Source organism: Giraffa tippelskirchi, chromosome 10 (genome assembly GCF_054371585.1).
Source record: "Giraffa tippelskirchi isolate mGirTip1 chromosome 10, T2T-mGirTip1v1.2.pri, whole genome shotgun sequence".
Taxonomy (NCBI): Eukaryota; Metazoa; Chordata; class Mammalia; order Artiodactyla; family Giraffidae; genus Giraffa; species Giraffa tippelskirchi.
In genome coordinates this window covers 8,297,355-8,314,661 of record NC_137284.1, presented here as the reverse complement: position 1 = coordinate 8,314,661, position 17,307 = coordinate 8,297,355, and the positions used below count along the sequence as shown (strand labels likewise).

The 17,307-nt window shown below is 61.3% G+C and overlaps 1 protein-coding gene across 3 annotated transcripts; it reads left to right on the top strand.

Annotated features, from left to right (window-relative positions):
- Positions 1 to 848: 848 nt before the first annotated feature.
- PLCB3 (phospholipase C beta 3) lies at positions 849 to 16,614 on the top strand. 3 transcript variants are annotated; one of them, XM_081532659.1, is made up of 31 exons: positions 849 to 1,083; positions 4,351 to 4,428; positions 4,687 to 4,755; positions 4,844 to 4,984; positions 5,206 to 5,285; positions 5,388 to 5,441; positions 5,534 to 5,609; positions 5,711 to 5,811; positions 6,311 to 6,477; positions 6,552 to 6,698; positions 7,589 to 7,829; positions 8,031 to 8,115; positions 8,191 to 8,377; positions 9,137 to 9,342; positions 9,425 to 9,521; positions 9,601 to 9,685; positions 9,968 to 10,092; positions 10,406 to 10,560; positions 10,642 to 10,803; positions 11,397 to 11,496; positions 11,582 to 11,686; positions 11,905 to 11,996; positions 13,262 to 13,427; positions 13,512 to 13,547; positions 13,654 to 13,846; positions 14,390 to 14,531; positions 14,629 to 14,705; positions 15,293 to 15,382; positions 15,473 to 15,530; positions 15,831 to 15,917; positions 16,008 to 16,614. In XM_081532659.1, the coding sequence occupies exons 1-31, from the start codon at positions 985 to 987 to the stop codon at positions 16,209 to 16,211; spliced, it is 3,705 nt and encodes a 1,234-aa protein (XP_081388785.1). In that variant the 5' UTR covers positions 849 to 984; the 3' UTR covers positions 16,212 to 16,614. The 3 variants fall into 3 exon arrangements, with proteins under 3 accessions (XP_081388785.1, XP_081388788.1, XP_081388787.1); XM_081532662.1 differs by having other exon boundaries at positions 5,711 to 5,845; positions 6,277 to 6,477; XM_081532661.1 differs by lacking the exons at positions 4,351 to 4,428; positions 4,687 to 4,755 and having other exon boundaries at positions 4,898 to 4,984.
- Positions 16,615 to 17,307: the final 693 nt, after the last annotated feature.

Genomic DNA, 17,307 nt, shown 5'->3' with positions numbered 1-17,307 from the left:
GCTCCGGTCCTTGGCACGCAGCAGATTTCAGGGCACCTGCTGTGGGCCAGGCGTGGCAGAGCCCCTCCTCAACCCTCCTAGTTCGCGGACACCCAGGAGGCTTCTGACCCCTCCAGGCAAAACGACCAGCTGTCCCCTTCTCAGTTTGCAGTCGGGAGCCCCACAGGGACAGGTTCCAGGCTGAGCTGGGGGGTGGGGTGGGGGGTGGGTTCTGCGGAACAAGAAGGGCGCTGTTCCAGGGCTCGCTCTACAAAGCCAGGGTGCTTGGGTCCTCAATGGAGGCGGCAGGCGCCGGGCCTCCCCGGGCTAGGGACGGGGGGAGGGCGCCTGCGGCGGGAGGCCCATTAGCTTGCTAATTGCTCCCAGGGAGGGGGAACGAGCTGCTGCAGAAGGGGGTGAGGCGATGTGAGGGCAGAGAGGGGGGGTGGGAGTGGCTTTTCCAGCACTCAGCTAAATGCTGCAGGAGTGGGGTGGAAGGCAGGTCTCTTCTCCCCCAGGCCCAAGTATTGCTCTCCGCTAATACCCCCGCCCCTGCTCCTCAGAAACCTCAGTGAGCTGACCCCAGGGCCGGTCTTCAGCAGCGCCCTCTACACCCAGTCCCCCTAGCTGCACCCAAATCCCTAAGCGCCCTCCCTCCACCCCGGGCCGGTTCAGCTGAGTTCCCCCAGCGAAACGCCCAGTCCAGGCGCGCCCCGGTCCCATCCCTCCTCTGGCTGCAGTCGCCACCCCGGCCGCCAGGGGGAGCCGGCGCGAGGCGGGCCGGCCGGACGCCCTTGGAGGGGGCGGTCCCGCCCTGGCCCCGCCCCCGCCCCGCCCCGGCCAGGCCCCGCCGATTCTCTGGTCTGTCCGGGACAGACTGGCGGGCGGGCGGGCGCAGACGCCGCCGGGCCGGAGCGGGCCGTGCGGGAGCGCGCGGAGGGAACAGCGGCGCCGTCGGGTCCCCGTCGGGGCTCCGCGGGTCCCCGACCCGCCCCTGGCCCGGCTATGGCGGGCGCCAGGCCCGGCGTCCACGCGCTGCAGCTGGAGCCGCCCACCGTCGTGGAGACCCTGCGGCGCGGGAGTAAGTTCATCAAATGGGACGAGGTGAGTGCAAGGGCCCCCTGCTCCGCCCAGATCCGGGGACTCCGTCACGCTTGCTCCGCCAGACACCGGGGACCCCCGGCCCAGACTGGCCCTGATCACCGCGCCACCCCCATCCCAGCCTGGCTGCGCTCCGGAAACTTGAGTCCCCAATCGTCCCCGTAAGGAAGACTTTGTCCCCCACCAGCCAGTCCAGTCCCTCATCTGCAGAAAATTTGACATTTATTCCTTGGCTCGGAGATTTCGAACCCCAATAAACCTAGCCCCCGCTTTTTCACTCGTCCTTCTCACCTCTCCCTGCCCGTCTAATTCTCGTTCCCCCAACCCTGGCCTGGTCACCAGACCCCTGCCCGGCACTGGACGGTCTGGCTCAAGAACCATGGCCCCCACTCTGGCTTAGCGTACCCCCATTCTGACCTGGTGCCTCTGGGACCCTGCTCTTCCCCGTACCCTAGTTTGAACATTCTTCTCCATTCATCACTTTTTCACCCTGTTCTGGCTGGCACCCCTTTGCCCTGCTTCTGGATCCCAGCCCAGCTCCCCGCTCTGGTGGGAGTACCAAGTCAACCCATATGGAGACTTTGCCCCCCAAGTTCCTCCACCTCAGGGGAACTTTGCTCACCACTCCTTAGCACCGGGACTTTGAACCCCAATAAATCCTGGCCCCCCTTTATTTGACCTGCCCCTGATGCATCCCCGAGGCCCTGCTCCCACCTGCGGCTCGGCGACGGGTCCTGCCCCTCACGCTCGTTTCCGCAGCGCCCCTTCCCCTGCCCCCTGGGCCCCTCCTCGCGGGCCAGAGCTTCCTTGCTGCTCCTTCTCAGCCAGGCCGGAGGCCTGGAAGACTCCCGGCTCCTTTCCGGCTGGGTGGGGCGGGTAGGCGTGGGAGCTGGGGGAGGGGCTGGGGGCGTGGCCTGAGGTAACAGGTGTGCCCTAGAGGGTGCCCCGGAGCCCCTGGGACTAGGGCAGACCCCTCCCCCCAGGCCGGCTTGAAGGGAAAAGTTTCTCCTTTTCCTTCCAGTGTGATAAACCCAAATAAGGAAGTGGGAACAGGGAGAGGGCCCTGGGGGTGGGGTGGGGGTTGCCGACAAGGACTTGGGGCCTGAGAGGCTGGGGCTCCGGCTGCCTTTGACGACCGGGCCCCTGCTGAGGGTTAGAGGGAGGCCCTGGAGGCAGTGCCCACAGAACTACCCCCTCTTCACACTACTGGGGGCTCCTGAGCCCCAGGGCAGGGTTGGTAATCTTAGAGAAGGGCTGAGGGTAGGTGTCAGCCCAGTGAGGTGGGGAGGCCCAAGCACCCCAACAGTTCCCAAGCTGCCTTCCCCTCTGCCTCCAGCTCAGTCTCCCATCTTTCCTAAGCAAAGCCTGACATGGGCGGGGCTAGTGCAGTCCCCATCCTCCAGCAAATGGAAACTGAGTCTGGAGAACAGAGATTAATCCCAGGCCCCATGGTGGGGTGGCGGCTGAGGCCAGCAGCTGGGAGTCTGGCAGAGGTCCTGGTTCCTGGATTCCCAAACCGTGGGACTCGGGAGCCATACTTGTTATTGTTGTTCGATTGCTCTGTCTTATCGGACCCTCCATGGACTGTAGCCTGCCAGGCAAGGGATTTCCCAGGCAGGAATACTGGAGCGCTTTGCCCTTTCCTCCTCCAGGGAATCTTCCCGATCCAGGGATTAAACCCACATTTCCTGCATTAGCAGGTGGATTCTTTACCGCTGAGCCACCAGGAAAGCCTCTGGAACCACACTAGTAGTGGTAGTCGCTCAGTCATGCCCGACTCTCTGTGAGCCCATGGACTGTAGCCCACCAGGCTCATCTGTCCGTGGAATTCTCCAGGCAAGAATACTGGCGTGGGTTGCTGTTTCCTCCTCCAGGGGATCTCCCGGACCCAGGGATCGAACCTGGCTCTCCTGCATTCAGGCAGATTCTTTATAGTCTGAGCTCCCAGGGAAGCCCTGGAGCCATACTGGCTGCATGCACATCTTGGCTCCTTTTCTTGACCTTAGGAGAGCTGCATAGTCTCTCTGTGCCTCAGTCTTCTCAAATGTAAAATGGGAAGAACAGTAGCGCAAACCTCATAGGATATTAAGAGAACTAAGTGAACTCCTACATAGCGAGTGCTTAGACCTGTACCTGGCATGCAGAGGGAGGGTGAGCTGTTGTATTGACCACTGGTGAGCAGTAACTTGGGAGTGACGCCAGGGTGAGGCAGGGTCTTCTGTTGGCCTGGGGCTTCCCTCGTGGCTCAGTGGTAAAGAATCCTGCTAATGCAGGAGATGCGAGTTCGATCCCTGGGTCAGGAAGATCTCCTGGAGAAGGAAATGGCAACCCACTCCAGCATTCTGGGCTGGAAAACCCCACAGACAGAGGAGCCTGAGAGGCTACAGTCCATGGGGTCGCAAAGAGTCGGACACCACTGAGCAACTAAACAACTACCACAGGAGAGTTCTGCCTGTGGCTGCTTGGTCACTTGGGCCCTGGCTGAGTCTGAACCTCTGATGACACCACCCGTTCCCCACCGCTGCTGGTCCTGAGTCACACAGGGTGGCTCTTCTCGGAAATGGAGCCAATGCACCCTTTTTCTGCCCTCCCACCAGCCAGGGCTGTTTGAGTGAGGGCTGAATTCACTGTCTGGGCCTGAGGGCAGGATGAGTACCTTTCCAAGGGGACTTAGTCTGTGCTGTAAGATGGGTGGGGTGAGCCTCGAAGCTGTGGGACTCCAGTGGGATGCACAGTGGGGGGTAATGGGCTTTGAAGCCGATGTAAGGGGTGGCTGGTTGTCCTGGGGACCTGAGGGACACAGAGGACCATGAGGGTCAGGCTTCCAAACCCTCTTCTTTCATTCCATGAATATTCCCAAGGGGGCTGTGGGGGCTTCAGCCACCAGGGACCTCTCAGACCTTACGAGGAAATAGCCCAGGGTTGGGGTCTGGGGAGGCCTCTCCAAGGAGGCAGATCAGATTTCATGGCTAGAGAAAGAAAGGAAGATATCCCGGCACAGGAACAATGATGCAGAACCTGGAGATGGGGAATGGATAGTTAGTGGTCCATGTGACAGTCTTAGGGCAAGAAGGAGGTGGGGCTGGGAGGGGCCTAGGAACTCAGCTTTGTCCTGAGGACTGCAAGGAGCCACGAAGGACCTGTGGCCTGGCTGAGCTGTCATCTTCGCTCACTGGCAGAAAGATTGGAGTGGATGGGCCTGGGGATCCAGGGACCAAACCTGGGCAGCAGCCCTCACTCCCTGACCCCTGCCATCCGTCTCATCCCCAGGAGGCCTCCAGTCGGAACCTGGTAACCCTGCGTGTGGACTCCAATGGCTTCTTCCTGTACTGGACGGGACCCAACATGGTGAGGGGAGTGCTGGCACAGCTTGCCTGGGTCTGGGGCCCCCCACCCCAGATCCTCCGAAACCACCCCCTTGAGGGTGCAGCCCCGCTGCTGCCTGACCTCTCCCACAGTTCCCTGGACAGGAAGTGCTGAGGGTGGGGGCTAAGGCTGGGGCTACAGCAGGGGGTGAGCACTCCCTGGCCCGGGTGGGGAGCAGCTTGGGGCTCCCAGCTTTCACCTGGAGCCTCTCAGACCCACCCTGGCATCTGGTTTCCCCAGGAGGTGGACACACTGGACATCAGTTCCATCAGGGACACAAGGACGGGCCGTTACGCCCGCCTGCCCAAGGTGAGTGATGGGGGTCCAGGTAATGGATGGGAGTGAGGTAATGGGGGAGGGGGACAGCCCTCTTCACCTTTGGTTCTCACCTACTCAGGACCCCAAGATCCGGGAGGTGTTGGGCTTTGGGGGCCCTGATGCCCGGTTGGAGGAGAAGCTGATGACAGTGGTGGCCGGGCCCGACCCGGTGAATACGACATTCTTGAACTTCATGGCCGTGCAGGACGATACAGCCAAGGTGGGCCGGGATCGATGGCTGGGCCTGGGGGCGCTACTGCCTCACTTGCTGAGTCAGCCATCACTTAGTAGGCACCTGCTGTGTACTAGGCTGTCCTCTGCCCCTTTTTCTAATCATCCTCTGACAAAGCGGTTTTTAAGCATTTCCTGTGTATCCGACAGTGGCTGAGTCAGCCCCTCTGTCCCCCACTCAACCCCTGCCCCTGGATCCTGACCCCTCAGGTCTGGTCCGAGGAGCTCTTCAAGTTGGCTATGAACATCCTGGCTCAGAACGCCTCCCGGAACACCTTCTTGCGCAAAGCGTGAGCCCTGGGCCTGCCCTGGGGAAGCGGGGGGTTAGGAGTGCATGGTGGGGTTCAGGTGGCTGTTGTCCCAGGGCGTGACCCTCCCACCTGTCTCCCCAGATACACGAAGCTGAAGCTGCAGGTAAACCAGGATGGACGGATTCCAGTCAAGAAGTGAGCACCCCTTTCCCTCCTTAGCATCTCCTCTGCTGTTCTGACCTTGATGACCTTTGCCCCACTGACCCTAACTCCTCCCATCTGCTCAGCATCCTGAAGATGTTCTCAGCAGACAAGAAGCGGGTAGAAACTGCGCTGGAATCCTGTGGCCTCAATTTCAACCGAGTGAGGGGGCTGGGGACGGGTTAGGGGGAGTGTCACAGTGGGCGCCTGCTCTTTGAGGGCTGGCTGTCCCTGGGTTCTCAATCTCCACTCCTGGCTCCTAGAGCGAGTCCATCCGGCCTGACGAGTTTTCCTTGGAAATCTTCGAGCGGTTCCTGAACAAGCTGTGTCTGCGGCCGGACATCGACAAGATCCTGCTAGAGATGTGAGCAGGGCCGACCTGCCCACCGGCCCCCCATGTGCTGCGTCTGGCCTCTGCTGGCGGCGGCGTCCCTTCCAGTCCCGGGAGGGGAGGTGGAGCTCTTGGGGATCTCTGCGTGCTGGGCTGTGGCTGTGCTCAGGGCTGCCTGGGGCTCTGCTGTGGACAGTTCTGTGCTGACCCTTCTTGGCCGGGGATGCTCCTGAGACAGCAGGAGGTGTTGTGGGTGATGCTGAAGCTGAGGTTGGGCCCAGGAGCTGCAGGCAGGCACGGTGTGGTGGGCCAAGCCCTTGGTGGCTTCCAAAGCCCTTACTGATACCCGCACTGGCACCAACTGGTCAGGAGAGTGGATGGGGAAACTGAGGCCCAGAGGGGCTGAGACTGGCCCACGTCCCCATCAGAGGGTCCTGGAGCTAGGCACCGACCTTCCGACTCCTCCCCAGGTGAGGGTTTGAAGCAGGGGCTGGTGAGGCTCCAGCCTAACCCGGCGTCCTGCTCCCTCCAGAGGTGCCAAGGGTAAACCTTACCTGACGCTGGAGCAGCTCATGGATTTCATCAACCAGAAGCAGCGGGACCCGCGGCTCAACGAAGTGCTGTACCCGCCTCTGCGGCCCTCCCAGGCACGGCTGCTCATTGAGAAGTACGAGCCCAACAAGCAGTTCCTAGAGCGAGGTGAGCCAGCGTGGGAGCTGGGGGCGAGGCAGGAGGGCCCCCGCTGACCCTGCTGACCCCACCCTGCCCCCCAGACCAGATGTCCATGGAGGGCTTCAGCCGCTACCTGGGAGGTGAAGAGAACGGCATTCTGCCACTTGAGGCCTTGGATCTGAGCGCAGACATGACCCAGCCGCTCAGCGCCTACTTCATCAATTCCTCGCACAACACCTATCTCACGGGTGAGCATGCCCATCCTAGCGTGACCTCTGCCCTCTGGTCCTTAGACTGCCTCCCTCCCTTTGGGGTGGCCCATGCTGGGGAAGTAAGCCAGAAATAGCAAGCCTGTCCTGGGGAGTGGGCTTCTCTGCATGGGTTTCCCCAGTGGTCCAGGAGGCTTCCCCAGGGGAAGGGCTGAGGCCTGCACCTGCCCTGTGAAGGACAGCCTGTGTATGTTGAGGGGGGCGGAGAGCTGGAACTGAAGACCACCTGGTGCTCTTAAGCTGAAAGGAGGCCAAGGGGTGGGGTGGGGCTGGAGTTGGGGCAGGTATTATGAGAGGGACCCTGGAAGAATGGAAGGAATTTGCACTGATCCTGAGTGAATGGGAGGGCTTCTTGCAAGGTGTTGAGCAGGGGGAGGTGATGTGACCTGGTATGTTTTTAGAAGGACGACGCCCGGTGCTCCGCAGAGATTGGATGGGAGGTGGGGAGGGGCCTACTGTCCCCAGGAGGAGGTGACAGAGGCTGTTCCAGGGCAGCCACCGTGAAGGGAAGAAAGGGAAGTGGGGGACCTTGGGGGTGTTGGGGACAACTCCCAGTTCAGGCCGGGGGGATGGGGGTGATGGGAGTTCATCTGACAGAGGGTGAGACCTGGAGGTGGAGGCCCCACCCGTCAACCAGTGCCAGTGGATGCTGACTCTGCCTGGCTTTGGGGCTTTGAGGAGAAGTGATGCCGAATCCACAATGAATCAAGGAGTGATCAGCAGCTGGCCAGACAAAGCGAGCCCAGGCCAGGCCATCACCGGGGCTCTGCGTCCCCAGCACGGCCCCACCCAGTTCAGCGCAGGCCTGGGGAGGAGGGCGAGGAGCCAGGCTGGCTGGGCACTGAGTGGTGATGGGGCCTCACCCCCAGCGGGGCAGCTGGCCGGAACCTCGTCGGTGGAGATGTACCGGCAGGCGCTGTTGTGGGGCTGCCGCTGTGTGGAGCTGGACGTGTGGAAGGGGCGGCCGCCTGAGGAGGAGCCGTTCATCACGCATGGCTTCACCATGACCACGGAGGTGCCACTGAGAGACGTGCTCGAGGCCATCGCGGAGACCGCCTTCAAGACCTCACCCTACCCCGTCATCCTCTCCTTTGAGAACCACGTGGACTCGTGAGTGGGACCCTGATCCTGGCCAGGGGGCGTCCCTGTTGACCCAGGGACAGCCACCTCACCATGGCACTGTTGGATTGCTCCTGTGACCTCTGACCCTGGGAGAGGGCGACCCTTTTGGTGATCTTGCCAGCCTCTAACCTGCTCTGGGGACTTCAGCTGCACCGCAGGAACCTCTGACCTCTGACCTTGGCCCCACAGGGCGAAACAGCAGGCCAAGATGGCTGAGTACTGCCGCTCCATCTTTGGGGACGCACTGCTCATCGACCCCCTGGACAAGTACCCGGTATGGGGCTCAGAGCCGGGGCAGGGCGTGGGGGTGAGGGCGCCTAGCAAATGCTGACTTGTCTGTGCCCACTAGCTGGCACCAGGCATCCCCCTGCCCAGCCCCCAGGACCTGATGGGCCGCATCCTGGTGAAGAACAAGAAGCGGCACCGACTCAGCAGCGGCGTCCCCGACAGCTCCGTGCGCAAGCGGCCGCTGGAGCAGAGCAACTCGGCCCTGAGCGAGAGCTCCGCCACCACCGAGCCCTCCTCGCCCCAGCTCGGTGAGATCCTGGCCTGACCTCCGACCCCAGTCCCGACCCTAAGCCCCCACTTCCCTGAGCCCAGCCCTCCATGGGGACGTGCCTTCTGCTCCCAACCTGACCTCCCCCTCACCGAGCCGCTCGCCGCCTGTCAGCTGAGTATGGGACCTCTGACCCCTGACCACAGTGGGATGTAGTTCCATCCACCTCCTGACCCTTCGGTCTCAACCTCCAGCTAGCACCTCACAGAGGTGTTCCCCCTCAACCGGGTTGTGACTCAGACGTCTGACCTCAGTGGACTATCTCTCTCCTGAGACCCCTTCTGAGTGTACCCTCCCAGTGGGTCCTCATTTCAGCTCACTCTGGACCTATCGCTTTATTGAGGTCCCTCTTCCATCTGACCCCTGACTGCTCATCTCCCTAAGCCCCCTCATGGGGTGTGGCCCTAACTGACCCCTGTCTTGGAACCCCACCTTGTCATCCTCTACCCCCACTGTCAAGGCTGTTGTATCTCAGTTCTCACCCTTCTGATCCACCCTACCTATCTCCCTGAGTTACATCTCCCTGGAGTTATATCTGCACCCTGACCTTTGACCCCTCTACACTACCACTGGGTTTGATCCCATTCAACTCCTGACCTCCCCGCTCTCCCCAGCCATGCTGCGCTGAGAGTACCCCTGGACTCTGTGAGGCAGCTCTGCACCCCCCGGGCCCAACCCTTCCTGGCTCCTGAGCAACTGTGTGCCCTGACCCCTGACCCCATGGCCTTGTCCTCTGCAGGGTCCCCCAGCTCTGACAGCTGCCCAGGCCTGAGCAATGGGGAGGAGGTGGGCCTTGAGAAGCCCAACCTGGAGCCTCGGAAGTCTCTGGGGGAGGAGGGTTTGCAGCGGGGCCCTGATACTCTTGGATCTGCCTACCGGGAGGATGAGGAAGAGGACGAGGAAGAGGAGGAACAGACGGACCCCAAAAAGCCGACCACAGATGAGGTCAGGCCTGCGAGCGGGATGAGGGGGCGGCGGCATGCCTTCACTTCCCAAGTGGGCTGAACCCTGCGATTGGGGGCCACAGGGCACCGCCAGCAGTGAGGTCAACGCCACTGAGGAAATGTCCACACTCGTCAACTACATCGAGCCTGTCAAGTTCAAGTCCTTCGAGGCTGCTCGAAGTGAGTGGGGTAAGAGGTGGGGGAATGGGAGGCAGTCCGGCTCTGCCGGGCCTGATCCCCTCCCACCTCCACCCCCCAGAGAGGAACAAGTGCTTCGAGATGTCATCCTTCGTGGAGACCAAGGCCATGGAGCAACTGACCAAGAGCCCCATGGAGTTTGTGGAGTATCCTTCCATGCTGGCAGTCTGGCGGGCCAGGGTGGGGCTGCTCACTGGGAGGCTGGCTCAGGTGGTTCTACCACTCCTGACTCTTGAGCACCCCTGTCTGGGTTGGGAGTGGGCCTGGGAGACTGCACAGGGCCTAGGCTGGGAAGTGAGGGACTGAGGGGCAGCTTGAGCCAAGGCCAGGAGGTGGGTTCACAGGAGCCGAGGATGGGCCTGGAGCACTGGGCTCAAGGCTGAACGCGGGGCCAGTACCTGCCTGTGGTCCCTGACTGTCAACCTCAGATACAACAAGCAGCAGCTCAGCCGCATCTACCCCAAGGGCACTCGCGTGGACTCGTCCAACTACATGCCCCAGCTCTTCTGGAATGTGGGCTGCCAGCTTGTTGCGCTCAACTTCCAGACCCTGGGTGAGCACTGCCCTTTGACCTCTGGCCCCTAGCCTTACTAAATGCTGCCTTGTGAATCTTGACTGCAGAGACCTCTGACTCTAAATCCCAGATCCCCAAATCCAACCGAGACCTTGGCTGACCCTAACCTCTGACCTTGGCTGATGCTAGACCCGGCCCCTTGTCCAGTCTTCTCAGAGTCTGAATCCTGGATGCCATCTGATCTGACCTGAATGACCCCTGGTCCCCCCACTGCACTGCATGGCAGTGTCCTTCCTGACCCCTGACCCTGCTCCACCTGCTGACCTTTGCCCTCCTCATGTCGCTCCCATAGATGTGCCGATGCAGCTCAACGCAGGCGTGTTTGAGTACAATGGGCGCAGCGGCTACCTACTCAAGCCTGAGTTCATGCGGCGGCCGGACAAGTCCTTTGACCCCTTCACTGAAGTCATCGTGGACGGCATCGTGGCCAATGCCGTGCGGGTCAAGGTGGGACTGGGAAGGGCGCGGGGCCAGGGTGTCCCAGGGGCGGGACTTCTGAGCAGCCTCCTCACCCTCCTGGCTCCCCAGGTGATCTCGGGGCAGTTCCTGTCTGACAGGAAGGTGGGCATCTACGTGGAGGTGGACATGTTCGGGCTCCCTGTTGACACGCGGCGCAAGTACCGCACACGGACCTCGCAGGGGAACTCGTTCAACCCCGTGTGGGATGAGGAGCCCTTTGACTTCCCCAAGGTGAGCCCCAGACCTGCCGGGCTCCCTTGGTGGGGGAACAGGAGCACCATGTGGTCGGGGGTCTGAGGCGGGGGTGTGGAGGGACTCGAGGCTAGGCCTGTCACCCCAGGTCCTGCGTGTCCCCGCATCAGGCTGGAGCTCCCTGCCCTCTGTGGGGTCAGGATCGGGGGACAGGAAGCTGAGATGTCAAGAGGTCCCGTACCCCCCCGGGGGCACAGCCCACCCCCTCTCCCAGGCAGGAGGGACTTGCTGCAAGCTCACCCCAGCTTCTCCCTGCCTCCAAGATGGATGGGCCCCCCGAGGATGCAGCCTCAGTCTCAGATGCATGGCTTGCTCTAGGTGCTAAGCCGGCAGTGACCAGACCCATCCCGCCATAAGATGCTCAGAGGGGTCTGTCTGCCTGTGCTCTGGACTCAGGGCTCTGGGGGACGCTGGCCACCTCTGGCCAGGCTGCGGAGGTGCAGGTCCACCATTGGCTCAGTGGCGATGGTGACTGATGGTCTGTGGTCGGGTCACATGGTCCAGGGGCCCACTCTGGGTGGTGGCTTTAGTGACCGTGGTCAGCTGTGGCTCAGACCAGTCTGGGCCCTCAGGTGGTGCTGCCCACGCTGGCTTCACTGCGCATTGCAGCCTTTGAGGAGGGGGGCAAGTTCGTGGGGCACCGGATTCTGCCTGTCTCTGCCATCCGCTCAGGTGAGGCCATTTGGGCTCTGGGCAGTTTGGGGGTCACAGTTTGTGGGGACCTGTGCTCAGCCCCTTTGCCCTCCCGCCCTCCCAGGGTACCACTACATCTGCTTGCGGAACGAGGCCAACCAGCCTCTGTGCCTGCCAGCCCTGCTCATCTACACCGAGGCCTCCGACTACATCCCCGATGACCACCAGGGTGAGCCTCAGGGGGCTGGGGCGGGGCAGGGCAGGCCAGGCAGGGTGGGGACAAGGACACCACCAGGGCCTGGGAGTAGCTGGGACTGGTGGCCCCAGGTGGGTGGTAAACAGATCTGAGGGTGGTTTTGTGGTCCCTGCGTGAGACCAGAGCTGGGGAGGGTGTGGGCCTGGGGGTTCTGTCTCTGAGACTCTTGCCCTCTGCCCCTCCACCCCCAGACTATGCAGAGGCCCTGATCAACCCCATCAAGCATGTCAGCCTGATGGACCAGAGGGCCAAGCAGCTGGCCGCCCTCATTGGGGAGAGCGAGGTGAGCCAGGGCAGGTCAGGGGCAGGCATAGTGATGCCTGGAGGGGTCTGTCTGCCTGTGCTCTTGACAGGCAGGAAGCAGCAGGGCTCAGGCTCACCTGGACCCTGGGGGTCAGGGTGGGGGAGTGGTCAGAGCTGACCCCTGGGCCCAGCCCTGGTGGGGAAGCACCCTGCAGCCTTCTCCGCTCTCCTCCGTCTGCACCGCCCATGCCAGTCCCAGCTGGTAGTAGGACTCTTCTCCCCGAGGGGCCTGTTCCCTGATTGCTGCCGACGCCAGCTTCGTGGGTTCACCCACACTGTCCCTCCAGGCCTGGGGTCTGCCTCCAGGGCCCTTCCACCACACTGCACGGCTGGGGCTTCTGGGCTCTCTCGTTCAGAAGGCTCAGCTGCCTGGGGTTACTCCGCACATTTTAAGGAGATGGAAATCCCTTCTGCATGAGAAAGGCCTTCAGGACTGTCCAGGGCTAGAATTCTTCTGGCTGCCGGCAGGCTCAAAGCCAGGGTGCAGAGTTCAGCCGCTTCACCAGAGTAGTTGGAAGCCCTAAAAGCTTTTCAAGCGTGGTCCTGGGAGCCATGAAACTGGCCGTGGCTTCTGCGGGGAGGGGTCAGGAGCAGAGGCTTGCCGCACATCTAGGCCCGGTCCCCTGGGGGCCTGCGGCAGCAGGGAAGAGAGCCGGCTGCCTGGAGTTATTAGCGGGAGAGATTAGTGCCCCCTCTGCGGTCACTTCCTTCATTGATTTAATCAGGAGCTAAGCATCGAGGAAGATGAGCAGCTGTGGACAAGGGTGGAGGGGGACTCAGAGACAGGAGGGAACTTGGGGCTGGGCCAGCGCTTTCCAGAACAATCTAGAAGTTCCTAACCATATGCAGTGAGGCCTGACATCCTAGAGACTCGATCTCACGTTCTCTTCCCCATGCCCCACGTGCAAAAGGGGGTTAGAAATGCGTGTCCTGTTCTCATGGAGTTATTCTAACAGCCCCACATGACAGATGAGAGGAGTCCAGGGCCACGGACTTAGGCAGGTTGTGAAGGACCAAAGGGTCTAGAGAGGGGGAATTAGCTGGTGGTCCAGTGGTTAGGACTCTGCACTTGCACTGCCGAGGGCCCAGGTTCGATACCTGGTTGGGGAACTAAGGTTCTACACAAGCCTCATGGTGTGGCTCCCTCCCCCCAAAATATTTTAAAAAATAAAAGAAGGGTCTGGAGAGAGAAGCATTTCTGGAATGAGCATAGAACATTCTACTTTCTCCACCCTGCCCTCTCAGGCTCAGGCTGGCCCGGAAACGAGCCAGGAGACCCAGTCTCAGCAGCTGGGGTACCAACTGAACCCACACCCCACGCCCAGCCCACTGGACGCCTCCCCGCGCCGGCCCCCAGGCCCCGCCACGTCCCCTACCAGCTCCTCCATCAGCTCCTCCATCAGCAGCCCAGGTAAGGGAGGCCTGGGGCTAGGCGGAGAGGGGGGAATAGCTCTGCGCTTCTCCAGCTTCTCACAGCCCTGCCTCTGTTTTCCAGGTCAGCGCGATGATCTAATCGCCAGCATCCTCTCAGGTAGGGGGCAGGCCTGTCCTGGGCGCAGGGCTACTCCTGGAGGGAACCGGTGCTCGGCAGGGGTGGTCTGCCCCAGACCAGCCCAGCCCGCCTTTGCTGTCCACAGAGGTGGCCCCGGCCCCACTGGACGAGCTCCGAGGCCACAAGGCCCTGGTGAAGCTCCGGAGCCGGCAAGAGCGAGACTTCCGGGAGCTGTACAAGAAACATCAGCGGAAGGCTGTTGCCCTCACGCGCCGGTTGCTCGACAACCTGTCCCAGGCCCGCGCGGGGAGCAGGTGCCGACAGCGGCCCGGGGTCCTGTGAGTGTCCCGCCTGCCCGTGTGCTTTGTGCATGGATGTGAATATGAGGGTTTCTGCACTAGGTGGGCATGGACGGATGGCCCAGGGCTGCCTTTTGACCCCCAGGAAGGAGGTTTGGTGCAAGGAAGACAGAGGACTCTGGGTCCCACCCTCTTTGCGACCCCATGGGCTATACAGCCCATGGAATTCTCCAGGCCAGAATACGGGAGTGGGTAGCCTTTCCCTTCTCCAGGGGATCTTCCCAACCCAGGTCTCCCACATTGCAGGTGGATTCTTTACCAGCTGAGCCACAAGGGAAGCCCCTTTCCACCAGGAGAGATACCTTTTTTGAAGTCCCCATAAGAGTGTGTTTCCAGGGACTGTTGCCCAGACAGGCTCCTAACATTTGCATGGAGCTAACGGGCCTCCTCCTTGGCATAACTGATCCCACCTCTCCGGGCTGGTATCTGTCACTGCCTGCAGGCATCTGCCCTGACCCCCTGCCCTCCTGGCCCAGGTCCATGTGAGGACCTGAGTATTACCCAGAGGGTTTCTCCCCACAGAGGCGGGGAGGACGAGAGGGCAGAAGAGGAAGAGGTGAGCAGGTATCAGGAGTTCCAGAAGAAACAGGTGCAATGTCTGCTGGAGCTGAGGGAGGCCCAGGTGGACACAGAGGCGGAGCGGAGGCTGGAGCACCTGCAGCAGGTGAGGGGGGTGGCATGTGGTGGGGGGCGGGGAGAGCCTGCCTCTGGGACAGGGCTGTCACAGCCCAGGGTCACCTGTCGGCCACCCCTGTCTGTAGGCTCAGCTGAGGCTCAGGGAGGTTGTCCTGGACGCTCACATGACTCAGTTGAAGAAACTGAAGGAGATAAACGAGAGGTGAAGGCCGGGGATCTCGTGGGTGGAGAAGGGGATACTCCCTGGTGCCATGAGGTGGGCAGACACAGACACACACACACATACCTCTCCTGTGCGCGCACACACACAGACACACACATGTCCGCGCACGGAGAGGGGGGTACTCCCTGGTGCCACGAGGTGGTCAGACACACACACACACACCCCTGACCTGCACACACACACACACACACACACACACACACACACACACACATGCGCGCACGGAGAGGGGGGTACTCCCTGGTGCCACAAGGTGGGCAGACACACACACACAGAGACACACAGACACCCCTGTCCTGCACGCACGCACACACACAGACACACACAAGTGCGCGCACGGAGAATAGGGTACTCCTTGGTGCCATGAGGTGGGCAGACACACACACACACACACACACACCCCTGTCCTGCTCACACACACACACACACACACACGTGCGCGCACGGAGAGGGGGGTACTCCCTGGTGCCACGAGGTGGGTAGACACACACACACACACAGACACACACACACACATACCCCTGTCCTGCCACTGACCCTGCCTCTTCTCCCACTGGCTCCTCCAGGGAGAAGAAGGAACTGCAGAAAATCCTGGACAGGAAACGCCACAACAGTATCTCAGAGGCCAAGACCAGGGAGAAACATAAGAAGGAGGCGTAAGGGCATCGGGGCTGGGAGCCAGTTGCGTGCTGGGCAGGCTGGGCGGGTCCCTGGGCGCTGAGCCCATCCTCCTTGCTCCCGTGCAGGGAACTGACAGAGATTAACCGTCGGCACATCACTGAGTCAGTCAACTCCATCCGTCGGGTGAGTGAAGCTCAGGTGCCACCCTAGCCCACCCCTGTTCCTTCGGTCATCCCAAACTGGTACCCTGGGTGCCAACCTGGTGTTCCATCGCCCTAGAGGGACTTCCAGATCCTTTCCCTGTGGATCTGGAACATTTGCTGTTACGAGTCATCTCAGGACCCTGGTCACACAGCCCCAGGAACCTTCACCTCCTTGCTTAGAAAGAGGGTCTGCCTGACTTCTATGCCCACACAGAGCCCCAGGGCCCGGGCCCCTCCCTTAGAGACCCTTGTGTGAGCCCTTGTACCCCCGCACACACAGCTGGAGGAGGCCCAGAAGCAGCGGCAGGAACGCCTTGTGGCCGGGCAGCAGCAGATCCTCCAACAGCTGGCGGAAGAGGAGCCCAAGGTGAGGCCGTAGGTGAGGGGCAGGCAGGTGGCAGGTGGGCAGAGCACAGGGTAGCCTAGCCTGGCCTCTCTGACGCTGCTCCTCCTGCAGCTGCTGGCCCAGCTGGCCCAGGAGTGTCAGGAGCAGCGGGAGAGGCTGCCCCAGGAGATCCGCTGGAGCCTGCTGGGCGAGACACCGGAGGGACTAGGGGACGGGCATCTGGTCGCCTGTGCCAGCAACGGTCACGCGCCTGGGAGCAGCGGGCACCTGCCTGGCGCTGACTCAGAGAGCCAGGAGGAGACTACAAAGCTCTGAACTGGCTGAGCAAGAGGTGGCCACCAGGCCAGGGTGGGCGCTGGGAGGAGGGCAGGAGGCTAAGACACTAAATGCTCTTTTTTTTTTTTTAAACTTTTTATCTTTAGAAATTTTATTTTTTTAAACCAGGGCGAGCACCCCACACTAACTCCCTCCTTTTACCACCCTTGGGCCCCATTAGTCCCCAGCCCCTCCTTCCTGCCCTCAGTCCTAGGGAAGGTGCTGGGTGGGTCACTCTGGGTCAAAAGGGCCTCACCCCCATGACACCCACACCCTAGAGTGGGAGTTGTCTCCCTCACTTCCCCAGGGAACAGTGGGTGGAGCCTTCAAGCTCCGGGAAGTCACATTCTTTCTCTTTCCTTTGGGGATTTTTTTTTATGTGAATAAACGTGGATTTCAGGGACCCTGTGTGCAGTGTGGTTTGGGGTGGGGCAGTACTGGAGAGGATTCTGGGCCCCTAGATCTGGTTCTGCTTTTTCTGGAGCCTCAGTTTTCTCATCTATAAAATGGGCTTGTGGACATTGTGGGTCAGGCCCCCAACAAAGGGTTTTGAGACGTCTTTGCCCAGGAACTACTTGGAGGTCTTGCCAGTAACCTAACATCAGAGGCCCTCTGGCCTCCTCCAGGCTTTCCCGCCTCTCTGCCCTCTGCCCTGGGCTCTCACTTTGCTTCCCCTACCTCTTACTCCGGTTACTTTTCTCCCTCCTGGGCTCTTCTTGTCCTCCCTTCATAGAGGCTCAGGCCTCTGCTTCAGGAAGCCTCCCCTGCCCCCTCTTCCTGTAGCCTGATATGACCCAAGCACCCAGCATCTTCCGCCAAGGCTGCTCTTGGCCACACAGGCAGTTGATTCCGTTATCAGAGGATAGACCTGCTAGGGGTGCAGGTGGGCAGCTCAAAACCTGCCCAACATCAGAGCACCTGGGCTCTCAGCAATAGGCAGGAAGTAGATGGGCCTGGAAGTGACCCTTGGGAGAAGGGGTGCTGACAGTCACAGCACGTGCAGGGGAGATGCGGCATCCCCCTCCTCCCTGTGAGGGAGATGTTATGCCTGTTTTGCAGATAAGGAAACTGAGGTCACAGCTAAGTCAAGACATCC

Excerpts from the sequence above, each read along its gene's own strand:
- PLCB3 (XM_081532659.1), top strand. The coding sequence starts at position 985 with ATGGCGGGCGCCAGGCCCGGCGTCCACGCGCTGCAGCTGGAGCCGCCC. Across the intron at positions 5,610-5,710 it reads GTGGCCTCAATTTCAACCGA|AGCGAGTCCATCCGGCCTGA; the intron begins GTGAGGGGGCTG and ends CCTGGCTCCTAG. Across the intron at positions 11,497-11,581 it reads TGTCTCTGCCATCCGCTCAG|GGTACCACTACATCTGCTTG; the intron begins GTGAGGCCATTT and ends CCGCCCTCCCAG.